This window comes from Tachypleus tridentatus, chromosome 12 (genome assembly GCF_004210375.1).
Source record: "Tachypleus tridentatus isolate NWPU-2018 chromosome 12, ASM421037v1, whole genome shotgun sequence".
NCBI classification, from domain to species: domain Eukaryota; kingdom Metazoa; phylum Arthropoda; class Merostomata; order Xiphosura; family Limulidae; genus Tachypleus; species Tachypleus tridentatus.
The window spans coordinates 56443412-56457205 of record NC_134836.1 but is presented as its reverse complement, the minus strand read 5'-3'; the positions used below and the strand labels follow the sequence as shown (position 1 = coordinate 56457205).

At 36.7% G+C, this 13794-nt stretch overlaps 1 protein-coding gene across 1 annotated transcript in view; it reads right to left on the bottom strand.

The window, feature by feature from the left end:
* The window catches only part of LOC143233367 (uncharacterized), a 90695-nt gene extending 78468 nt beyond the window's left edge, over nt 1-12227 (bottom strand). Inside the window, exon 1 of the mRNA XM_076469549.1 lies at nt 12015-12227. Within this exon, the coding sequence (XP_076325664.1) occupies nt 12015-12087 (73 nt within the window). The 5' untranslated portion in view covers nt 12088-12227. The remainder of the gene's footprint in view (nt 1-12014) is intronic.
* Nucleotides 12228-13794: the final 1567 nt, after the last annotated feature.

Sequence of the window (13794 nt, the reverse complement as noted above, 5' to 3'; positions counted from 1 at the left end):
TATAATTACCTTTACAATCCATAGAATATGCTTTTTTAATAAAAGGTTATCAAAATTGCATGGCAAAAATACTTAACCCATGGAAATAATGTTCCAAATTCTGTTGGTTGTATATTGTTGTTTTGTAAACAATGACTGTCGCACAGCACTTTGATGAAGTCATTACATCTGAATATAGAACTTAAACTATGGGTTTTTGCCCTAATTCTAGACGCACGAAACGTCTTTATACTGTTAATTATAACCTTGACTTGTACGTACAGAGTTCACGGTACTAAGATGTGTCTATGGTAAGGTGTGTCATGGAAATTAAACTTATTTAACAGTCGCCTTTCTTCATTTTATTAGTTTTAAGCGAGATAAATACGTAAATAAGTGCATTAGTTTAACGTTCTATATGTATAGATTAACGTAATAGAAAATAGGATAACTAATATGCAAATTAAACAGATTAAACATTAAACAGATGACTTCCATATGTGCGAACCCATCAGAGTTTTATTTCTCACGTGATCATGCAGGTGTCCGAGCATTGACACATCGTGACTGAGTTGATGATTATATGCAAGGGTTTGGTTTTGAAATACGCGCAAAGCTACACGAGGGGCTGTCTGCGCTGGCCTTCCCTAATTTAGTAGTGTAAGACTAGAGGGAAGGCAGCTAGTCATCACCACCCACCGCCAACTCTTGGGCTACTCTTTTACCAACGAATAGTGGGATTTATCGTCACATTATAACGTCCCCACAGTTGAAAGGGCGAGCATGTTTGGTGTGACGGGTATTCAAACCCGCGACCCTCCGATTACGAGTCCAGCGCCCTAACCACATGGCCATGCCATGGCTCACATGCAAAGGTTGACTCCCACTGCAAGTAGTAAAAAAAGGAACTAAATACTCAACATGTGAATCAGTTGAAATATCAGTTTCGGTTTCTTTATTAGTCGTATTACGTTACGCATTAAACAATGGTATAGTCGCTTTCGATAATCTTAATTCGCTTTTCATGATCGAATCTATTAATTAAAACGCTTGTTGTAGCTAAGTTTATTATGTATTTGTGTGTGCAAGATAAGTTAAAATCAGTTTTCATTTAACGTATTGATTTGTTAAGTCTAGGAGACGAGCAAACTTAGCAAAATAAACTACAGATCCAGCGTGATAGAGATAAGTTTTTCATACTTTGAATGTCTCCATCGGTGGCACAGCGGTATGCCTTCGGACTTGCAACGCTTAAAGCAGCATTTCTATATTCGAGGGGAGGCAGAGCATAGTTTGTTTGTTTGTTTGTTTGTTTTTGAACTTCGCACAAAGCTACTCGAGGGCTATCTATGCTAGCCGTCCCTAATTTAGCAGTGTAAGACTAGAGGGAAGGCAGCTAGTCATCACCGCCCACCGCCACCTCTTGGGATACTCTTTTACCAACGAATGGTGGGAGTGACCGTCACATTATAACGCCCGCACGGCTGAAAGGGCGGGCATGTTTGGCGTGACGGAGATGCGAACCCGCGACCCTCGGATTACGAGTCGCACGCCTTAACACGCTTGGCCATGTCGGGCCCAGCAGAGCATAGATAAGAAGTGTTTAGTTTTGGTTTTAACTCAAACAAAAACTTAGAAGGTTTAGCCTCAACAGATCCATATATACTTTCATCATAAAAGATAATAAAAGTATAATAATAATAACAAATAAATATATAAATATATATATTTATATAAGGGAGTTAAAAAAAGGCCATCATCAAACCAGACTTCCTGCTGATAGGGCATATAATATCTATAATGTACGAAACTAGTACATGGACATTGCCCTGAAAAGGGTCAGAGTAAACTCAGACCACTTTGACCCTAAAGCAGTAGCTATACCTACTCATACAGCATGACCGTGAAAGTAAAGGAAGGAGGAAGAGGTCAAATGGCACCTTACCCTCCAGGGTCCATATTACCCAAAACCCGAGAGAGAGAGCCTCAAAGCATGGTAACCTAATTTTTGTATATTCTATAATCCATTCAAATTTATCTATAAATATCATATTAGGTACACTCCGTATATTCCGTATCAGAAATTTACTTTAACGTTTAAGTTTAACCGTTGAGAACTGGCTGAGGAATGGAACACAGCGTACGTAACGTTCTTAATAAAAGACATATTTCTATTAACGATTTCATAATAGATCCAGGGATCATATTTCTGTCTCTGCGATTATTTGGTTTCAAGTTGAGTTGACCAAATAAAATATCAGGTTCAGATATCTAAGTAAATAATCACCACTCCACCCTACTCTCATAAACAATAAAAAATAAGTAAAGACCATAGGTGGCGTAAATAGTGAAAACGACAACATCTCTTAAAATGTTTAAACTGCAGTTTTGCTGTTATTAGTGGCGTATGTTTATGAATATCATTTACATGTTATCATCGTCACATCAAACATACGCGCCCTTTCAGCCGTGGGGGCGTTATTACGTTACGGTTAATCCCACTATTCGTCGGTAAAAGAGTAGCCCAAGAGTTGGCGGTGGGTGGTGATGACTAGCTGCCTTCTCTCTAGTCTTACATTTCTAAATTAGGGACGGCTAGCGCAGATAGCCCTCGTGCAGCTTCGCGTGAAATTAAAAACAATCTACTCACACGTGAAACATGAGGGTTTTTCAATTACTTTATCCTGATCGCTTTCATACAATTACTTTCAAATAGATTTATCGATGATTCTAAATCTATGTATATATTATTAACTTGTATTATTTATTTTTGAAATTTTGAATCGATTTTAAGTTGTAGTTCTATGAATGGAACAAACATTTGTTTGTTTTTTATGTCGTTTTGTCTCTTTAGACTTTAAGCTCTCACTTGCATCAATGTCATATAAACCAGAACCTTCGAAACAGTAATTTTTTAAACAATACGTTGCTGTTTGTTTTTTCGGATGATATAAGCACTTCATTGTTCATTCACTACAATTAACCCAAATAATTTCGTTTGTTTATTGTTAAGCATAACGCTGGAAAAATGGGCTGCCTGAGCTGTGCCGATCATGAGTATAGAAACCAGGTTGTCTCCCGCTAAAATCAGGGTTACGGATTACCTCGGTGGATACAGCAGAGAGCTCGATGGGGCTTCGCTATAAGAATACACATACAAAACTCAGTTTCAGCCGTGAAAGCCCTTAGGGATAACCGAGTTGATTTGGTTTGTTTTGAATTTTGCGCAGACCTTCACGACGGCTCTCTGCGATAGCTGTCCCTAATTTTACAGTGGGCTGCTCTTTTATCAACGAATAGTGGGATTGACCGTCACATTCTAACTCCCTCAAGGCTGAAAGGGCAAGCATGTTTGGCGCGACGAAGATGCGAACCCGCGACCCTCAGATAACCCACCTGGTCATGCCGGGCCAGCAGTATATTAAATATTTATATTCCACTGTTGAACAGTATAGATTTTCATTCAAAAACAAAGTTTGCTACCGCCAGCAAACAAGCAAAAATAGTGATGTATAGATTTATATTTTCCTTAATATTATATAACGCAACTGTGACACACAGATATATATTACTTGTTTGTGACACACACACACACACACACATATATATATATATTACTTACTAACATACAATGTGAAAAAATAAATGTATTATCACGAACTTATATTACTTGCTGAAAGTCACTCGATCCATATTTAATGATGTTTCGTAACTGACCTCCAGTTATGTTTGAACCATATTCTCAAAGTAAATAATAGTTTTCGTTGTACACACTACACATGGAGATGCATCATGATAACCGTTAATGTTATTACTTATACCACTCCTACCTCTGTGGGTTGGCAGTAACACTGCAGGCTTAAGACACTAAACCCGGGTTTTGGTGGCAGACCAAATACAAACCATTGTGTAGCTCTACGCTTAAGATAAACCAAAACCAGTCTTGGAGGTTTTATGTCAAAATTGGTTTTCTTGCTTCTGTTTGGACTCGAGACAAGTAATATATATATATATATGTGTGTGTGTGTGTGTGTGTCACAGACAAGTAATATATATATATGTCACAGACAAGTAATATATATATATATATATGTGTGTCACAGTTGCGTTATATAATATTAAGGAATATATAAATCTATACATCACTATTTTTGCTTGTTTGCTGGCGGTAGCAAACTTTGTTTTTGAATGAAAATCTATACTGTTCAACAGTGGAATATAAATATTTAATATACTGCTGGCCCGGCATGGCCAGGTGGGTTAAGGCGTGCGACTCGTAATCTGAGGGTGGCGGGTTTGCATCCCCGTCACGCCAAACATGCTCGCTCTTTCAGCCATGGGGGCGTTATAAGTGACGGTCAATCTCAGTATTCGTTGGTAAAAGATTAGCCCAAGAGATGGCGGTGGGTGGTGATGACTAGCTGCTTTCCCTCTAGTCTTACACTACTAAATTAGGGACGGCTAGCACAGATAGCCCTCGAGAAGCTTTGTGCGAAATTCAAAACACAAAAGAAACAAAAACAAATCATATACTGCTTTCAGATGTGGAATTCCGATAGAACTAATGTATCTATGTTTGTACAGATCATACCACAGAATATTTTATTTGTTAACTGCTATAGATATATAGTTTATGAATAAAAACTGATTTTTAACAAAATATAGTTACCCGAGTGTGTGTTTTTTCTTATAGCAAAGCCGCACTGGGCTATCTGCTGAGTCAACCGAGGGAATCGAACCCTTGATTTTAGCGTGTAAATCCGTAGACAGTTATTTGAAGTTCTTACCACAAGTACTAAGTAAAGTAATGTATTACAGGGATCCATAAACACAGTGTGTTGTTTTATCTGTTCTCTTTCATGAAAGATTGTCAATCTTTCTTTTTTTATTTTACAGTATAACAGTGCTATTATTTTTACAGTGTATTAGTGGTATTATTTCGAACTGTATGCGAACTTATTTTAACGCAATGAAATATAAAACAGACGTTTTCTACAAATTTTCGTACTGCTAACGCTTCGAACGAAAACGGAACTAATGACTAAGCAACAACAGCAGTGTTAATTAAAACAGTTAAAGTTTCATGTTTTATTGTTCATAACGTAGTTTAATAAACCATTATTGCGTTTTAAAGGATATATAATTTAAAAAAGGAAAAGATGGGGAAGAAATGATATTTAGCTGCTTTGCTTGAAACTAGATCACAGTTGGGCATTCGTAGTCAGAAAATCTGTAACTAGACGGTCTACAGGTGATTACAATGACAGGAAGTAGCCTATTATACACTCCTGTCGGTGCAGCTGGTATTTACAACTGTTGTTTGAAATAGTGAGTCTGAGAAAGCCGGCTTTCTTCATCATATTTTGAGTAAGTCTGTCTCATTGTCTGTAGAAAACGTTTTGTTTACATATTTGTTGAAAATTATCTATCTAGTGTTGTAAATTGGATCTTAATTTCTTCCTTTCAATATATGTATATATATTTACTAGCTGGCTCATCCGATCAATAGAAGAAGACAGTAACCTCAGGGTGTGACATTGGGAAATCAGTTCCGAACGCCAATCACGCAATTTTACACTCCAGGAACCCAAGTTGGATGGCATTCGGCCCAGTGGTTCGTTTATAACGAGCGGACACACACACACACACACACACATAAAATTTTGTCAAATAATAATTTAGAATTATATATACAGATGCTAACTAGAGATTCCACTTGGGGTCTCTGCACAACTACGGAAATCACTCTAAATATTCGTGCATATACGATGCTTTTGTGATATTTGAAGTGTTAATTTGAGCCGTGTAAATCCAGCGACATTAAAATTAGTACTGAAAGAATGGGACAGAGCATGGACTTGTAAGATAAAAAAAAGGACTCGATGAAATGTGTCCGTCTAACAGGATTGTCTTTATTAAAGGCTATTTCTGTGATCAGCTGTTCAAAGCTATTTTCCACCAGTCTACCTGGGGAATCTATTGATACGGAAAATCTTATCTATTGGGAACAAATTTTGCTGCTAACTGTTGGTAAGGGACAGAGGGAACCGTGGATGGACAATAAATAAAAATATTCAACTATTCGAAAGCGCTGGAATTTTGGGTTTCGTTTGAAAATAAAAAGTTATTAGAACGGTTAGATCTAACATCGTTTCTTACCAATATGATAAGAGAAGAGGGATTTTTGCATAACATTGTATAATTATTAGTATTTTAACGTAGATACAAAAATGTACCATGAGCATTAAAGAAGGAATATAATTAAACGGTTCTTGAATGTTAACGAGGCAAGATTACCTTAAATTGTTTCGGAAATTACAGCTCTCATTGCGAGAGCGAAGTTTGAAAGAGAAACACAGCTTGTATCCAATATTATAAATTACATAACTCGGCTCACATTTTTTATAAACGTAATTTTATTTCCATAACTTGCAATTTATGAACCAGAAGTCAAGTGAAAACAACCGACGTAAATTTGTAATAAAAAGTACATGATTAGAAAGAGTAAACTTTAAATAAGTCCAACATCAGTCCAACCAAATAATGGCATTCAAGAATATCTTTGTTAGTTAATTTGAAGAACGCTGTAGAAAGTATTGAAAGTTAGGTATTAACTGTTTTTGTTTATATATTAGTTTTTGGGATTTTTTTTTCCAAGAATGTAATGGTAAACTGAAGATTAGATTTTGTTTTTCTTTCATATTCGTCCTTTCAGCCGTGGGTGCGTTATAATGTCACGGTCAATCCCACTATTCGTTGGTAAAAGAATAGCCCAAAAGTTGGCGGTCGGTGGTGATGACTAGCTGCCCTCCCTCTAGTCTTACACTGTAAAATTAGGAAGGGCTGGAGCAGATAGCCCTCGAGTAGCTTTGCGCGAAATTAGAAATGAACATCTTTTATATTAGACATTTAACTAGAATCAATAAAAATACTACTCTTCACTGTATCGTTCTAATTTTAGTATATGTACTGCTCAAGCAAGTACGATAAAAATACGTAAATGTGTTCATTTCCTTTTTGAATTTCGCGCAAAGCTACACGAGGGCTATCTGCTGTAGCCATCCCTAATTTTGCAGTGTAAGACTAGAGGGAAGGCAGCTGGTCATCACTACCAACTTTTGGGCTACTCTTTTACCAACGAACGGATTACTAGTCGAACACCTTAACTCATCTAGCCATGCCGGACCAATGTGTTTATTACTATTAACTAGTATTTCACCAAATTTCTTTAAACGCGTGTCTCAAGATTAAATGGAGTTTTAATTTCGGGGCCGTTGTATCATTTATTGATGCTAATTCTTTATGATTTTATGTTATTTTACTTTTCTGTCAACCGAGATAGTTTATGATTTCTCTCCCGGACAACTTGATGAGTGGGAAGAGATGACATCATTCATATATTTTAACTTAGAATATAAACACATTTAGTTCAGCTGGTTGATATTACACGTATTCATAACATCGGTTTTTGCTTTTCATGTGTTCAATTTTTATTGAAATAATCAAATAATAAGAGAGAGGAAGCCAATACCAATACAGCTGGGTATTAGGGAAAACGGACACTAGTCTAATAATTATAATTCATGGGTTTCTGTTTTATGGGTAGAAATGGTAGCAGCTGGTCTGTTTTAGACTGTCGAATTTGATAACTGATGTGCTGTCATACGTTACGTCAGTGTATGTACACATCTGGTGTTCGACGTTTTCACACGGTTGACACTTGTCATATATAGTTTTATTTTTATTTTCAGTTAATATCTAATTGATAATTTATTCTTTTTCTTCCCTTTAAGTTTTTATCACATAATAAGGAACAGATAATGCTAATTGAAGGTAAGATACCTATTAAAAATATATCATTAACAGCTCAGGTCTTAGTGAGGGAAACGAAAAGTCACCAAACAGGATGTTGTAATTTATCAGGTTCAATCGTTTCCATAAAAGTTTGTTTTGAATTACGCGCAAAGTTACGCGAGGGCTATCTACGCTACTCGTCCCTAATTTTGCAGTGTAAGACTAGAGGGAGGGCAGCTAGTCATCATCACCCACCGCCAACCCTTGAGCTACTCTTTTACCAATGACCATCACATTATAACGCACTCACGGCTGAAAGGGCGAGCATGTTTGGTGTGACGGTGACTCGAACCCGTGACCCTCGGATTACAAGTCGAGTGTCTTAACCACCTGGCCATGCCGGGCCCTTCATAAAACTTCTTTATTCTAATGGGGATTTATTTTTCATAGAATAATATATGCTATAAACCAATATTCAAAAGCGGACCTTAAATATATATCCAGTCAAAACACATGCACCTACTAATTCGATACGTTGTTTAATTATCAATTCGTAATAATTCAAATAACCAAATAAAATACTCGACTGAGTCGTACTGAAAGATGCACTATTTTCATACTAACACATGGTTACACAGATCTATCACACCTTACTCGTAAACGAGCGAAATGAATGAAAGTATTTGATAAGATGAACACTAAAAGTCCTGTAGAAGGAATCGTGAATGCACAATTTTTTAAAACAAAGTTTAAATTATAGCCTAGGTAAAAGTTGAAACAGGAGTGAATCAATGTGTCGAATATACTACTGTCAAAGAAAGACCTCTATAGCCTTGAGTATATACATATATAATATAACCTTGAAGCCGTTTCCAAAATAAACATTCTTCCTATTTTTGTTTTAAAAAAGTACTTTTTGTGGCTTAAAATAAAATACTAATTCACAAAAGTTGCTCTATAGATAATTGCATATTATTTCATTTAACAGGCTTTACCACGTCCGTAGCAATCTATTAACTTCTAAGAGTGCCAGAGCTTATGCTCTATGTTACGAGTAGCTCGTACAAAACTGGAAGATACTTCTGAATAGTCAAAGTATCGCGAAAGCGGTATAATTTAAAGTCAAACCCTTCAAAACTGGGTGGTTCGTTAGTCAAGTTTACCGACTGAACGACATATCAACTTAATCGTCAAACTGGAACATCCAGAAAAAGATAAAAATTAAATTACCTCTTTAGAAACGCCGAGCTTCTAATGAATTCTACTGAGAACTATCCCACGAATTTTTTTGGTTTTTTTTACAAATTAATATAAATTTAATCATGATGAATTATTTAATGGTTTGACTGCCATGTTTCTTACACATCAGGCTCACTTATTGTCGTTGGTTCAGTTTTTCAGGAATTATAATTTCAGAGATATCATTGAATATCAGATAAAAACTTTGTGGTATTACTTTCATTTAGTTTAAATTGTTGTTTTTGTTTGTAATTAATTGCAAAACTACTCAAAGGTCGCTGTGCTCTGTCACCACGGGTATCGTAACCCGGTTTTTAGAGTTGTAAGTTCGCAGACATACCTCTCCGCTGTGCCACTAGGGGCAGCTTAAATTGACATCAGTTTCATAATCACTTCTGTACAGTTATCTAACAAGTTATGTTAACCACGATAAAACAGCTGCTTACAGTCCTCGTTAACAAGAGTAACTGGAGTTATACTTCATCTTTACATATATATATATCCTTTTTATCTTGCCAAGTAACTGTTCCTTAAGAAACTTCAGCTTTTGGATGTTTACTTTCTTTCATCAATTATATATTATCGCTTGAATATACATAAACACATACACACACACACATATATATACATTCCATATGCTACCACTTATGATGTTGAATATGTGCTTCGAGTTTTGCGGTACTAAAAGAGAACCTAAAACATCAAATACATTACGTGCGCTCCACGACTATATGAAGCTCAGTTTTATTCTTTCAATTTGATCTTGAGGATGGAATTCCTCCAAATCGGTATAACTCAACGACAAGTAGTGAATCGCATGAGTGATTGGGAATTTGTAATTCTTATTTCTGCCTACACTAGGTTTCCATCAATAATATCATCCCATTTCCATATAAGAATGGGGTGGGTTGAGTCTGTAGTCCTTATATTATATAGAACACTATACTGTTTTATTACTGCAGCACGAAACGTGATTCATCTGTGAAAGGAATGCTTCTGTTGCTGATTCAGAAGTTCAGTGTTTCTGATACCCCTTACAAGCATCGAGATTCTTTGGGCCTTGCTGTGAGAGGAATACATCTCAATGGACTTCTGGCATATAGCCAGCCCTTTGAAGTCAATTTCTAATCACCTATAGAACTGAGATTTTGTCCGGTTGCAGCTGTGAACATCTAATTCAGCCTAGAATTCAGTTACCTTGCGATTGTAGTGAGTGAGAATCAGCAGATAGAGGCCTATGTCTTGTCTAGGTGTCTAACAACTGTACCATTGGTTTGGAAGCTATTCCACGGAACATTAACGACAGATGCTTTGAGAAGCTAGTGGCAATTCGAAGCAGTTGTTGTCCGGCTTCCACTCTTCTGATGGTTCATAAACAGTTCTGACCCATTTAAGTAAGCTCTGTGGTTTATTTCCAACTAACAACTGTGATTTTATATATATACAGCATAGGCTGGGGGACAGATGAATCGGTTTCAGATCATATGACTGAACGTCAGATATCCGATTGCCATAACAGTGAAGTAGATGGGTTATGAATGGTACTATTTGATACCAGTATGCATTTTTCTTTCTTATGCAAGTCCTTTGGTGGGACAGCAGTAAGCTTACGGACTTACAACACCAAAATTCGGGGTTCGATTCCAGGCGCAGGACAAGGCAAAACCCCAATGTAACTTTTCTCTAAAAGCAAATAAATAAAATTACAATTGATCTATTAATAATGTTCTGCAATGTTTGATGAGGACTAGTCGAAAAAAAATATCAATAGGTGAGTGTGTTTTCTTATAGCAAAGCCACATTGGGCTGTCTCCTGAGTTTACCGAGGGGAATCGAACCCCTGATTTTAGCGTTGTAAATCCGAAGACTTACCGCTGTACCAGTGGGAGACGAAAAATCATTCGAGCGTTGTTTCATGTACAGGCTGATATTAAGTATATGTATCTAAACCTTGTATAATTGTTTTTCCAGTATTTGTTTCAGTTTGTAAACAATACAATTGAAAATGTGTTTTGTGGCTTGAACTTTTTCCACTACAGCTCGTCCATAAGGTGTTAGGATTAATGCAATTGTGAGTGCAAATACATTGATTTTGTGTCATAGACGGATATGAAGTTTGATTGGAAAGAGGAATTTCCTTTCTTGTATATAAAGTTATCTTTATCATGGGTTTCAGCCGCTAACAACAGAATAATGTATCTTGTGACTATCTGTAGTTCCGTGTGACTGTACTTTTTGGATAAATGCCAACACAACGGTAGCCATGGAATGAAGACAATAATGGAAACCTATTCTGTCAAAATAGCTGTAAGCATTGTGGGATATTGGCGAATTTACTAAATATTCATAAAGTATTTCTACAAGTTAAGACTTCTCTAAATTATGGAATATTGTGTGTCATTTCTATAAAAGGAATACGAGTATAATTCATAATTTTTAAGTATTTAAAAAATAAAAATAGAATTTGTTTGTTTGTTTTGGAATTTCGCACAAAGATACTCGAGGGCTATCTCTGCTAGCCGTCCCTAATTTAGCAGTGTAAGACTAGAGGGAAAGCAGCTAGTCATCACCACCCACCCCCAACTCTTGGGCTACTCTTTTACCAACGAATAGTGGGATTGACCGTCACATTATACACCCCCACGGCTGGGAGGTCGAGCATGTTGAGCGCGACGCGGGCGCGAACCCGCGACCCTCGGATTACGAGTCGCACGCCTTACGCGATTGGCCATGCCAGTCCAGTAAAAATAGAACAAACTCACTTAAGCCTATTTAATAAAACAAAAAACGTTTGCTTGATGAAGCATTTCTTAAATGTCTGTAAGTTTTCAACCACTTGCCATGCTCTGTTGTAATCTAACGTCATTATTTTGGCTTGGTTTACACAAAAAATCGCAAAATTATTTGCATTTCTAAAATACTATTATTTATAATCATAATTGAAGTAATGACATGCTATTGTAAGATATGAAAACGAGGTCATTAAAAATGTTTAAACTCACCGTTGCGGAGGATAAAAAGAAAATGAATGATCCAGACAGAAACTATAGTTTTTTCAGTTTTGATGCAACGCATTCTGCTGGTATGTGACACGACCGTTCAGCAAACTTGTCGTCGAGGCCTAATGAATCACGAAGTTCTAGCCGAATATACTAAATATTTAACTCTCTTTGCTCAGCAGCATCTCTGCCTCCTCACCTGGCAAGTAGGAAAGGTTATCGCTTGACGCATGCGCTGCAGCTTGCTCTCCCGACGTTCTATTCGACGCGGGCAATACAGATCAGTTCAATGAGAGAACACAGTATCTCAAATGTTAGCATACATCATGACCTCTGTTAAACATGGATAAATTCACAGTGTTACACATCAATATCCAGGGTGCTATTGCTTCCAACTCCTTTCCCCATTAAATTTGTACATCTGATTTTTAAATAAAATCAAATTTAAATAATAATAATTAATAAAATAGTGCTAAATTAAAACAGCCACCTACGTACTAGACTTAAAAAAAAGAAAGAAAAATATAAATGGACATTGTCCTGAAAAGGACCAGTTTAAAGTTGACATTAATCCATATTAATCAATCAATTTCAACAATGTCATGGAAGGAAGAAGAGGTCTGGTGTACCTAACCCTCCTGGGGGCCCGACATGGCCAAGCGTGCGACTTGTAATCTGAGGGTCGCGGGTTCGCATTCCCGTCGCGCCAAAGATGCTCGCCCTTTCAGCCGTGGGGGCGTTATAATGTGACGGTCAGTCCCACTATTCGTTGGTAAAAGAGTAGCCCTAGAGTTGGCGGTGGGTGGTGATGACTAGCTGCCTTCCCTCTAGTCTTACACTGCTAAATTAAGGACGGCTAGCACAGATAGCCCTCGTGTAGCTTTGTGCGAAATTCAAAAACAAACAAACAAACCCTCCTGGATATAAAAATTATATATACCCAAATACCAGAGACAGACAGACAGACAATGTATCTCACCGCTTAAGCACATAAAGTAAGCTAACAACATGAAAAAACACTGGAATATATTGACTATTTATACAGCGAGTGTGTCGCAGTGACCGTTTGAACATAAATGAACATGACCCTGATAGGGGGTTTTTAATTCGTATCAATGAACATTTATGAAACCAATACCCTCTTCCATGTTGTGTTCAACATTTAACAGTTGTCTTAAACAATAAACATATCTATAAACATAGTTAATATTAGTCGTAAAATCAACGACATAAAATTGGACGAAACCTCAAACGTATACGTACGGGACACCCCTCGAAGTTGGCACACCTGCAAAATTATTGAGGTTAATTTACGAATGAAAACAAATTAGAGTATTAAGCATTGGATCTGGCTCAGAGCGATATATACTATGTATCTGACAGGTATCAATCAAAGAGTTTCACCAGACACTAAACTTAGTATATATATAACACACATTAGGTCAGTTACAGAATACTCCTGCACGCTACGGCGAAATAGTTGAAACACCTAGAACAGTTACAGCAAACACAAAACTATATCCTAACAAAAGCCTGTAATGTTCCCTTTCCAACAAATTTTACTCTCTTTATAACCATTCTTATGCAGTTCTCGGTTATTTGACAGACTGTTTTAAAACGCTCTCAAATATTATTATAAGGAAAATAAAAACAGAAGCGACCTGATGTATACCATACATGGAACAAATCAGAAGTACTTCTCGCAATTAAATAACATAAATAAAGTGTTGCATTGCAAATTCTTTTCTGATTCCTTTGGTTGTTTTGAATTTCGCGAAAACTG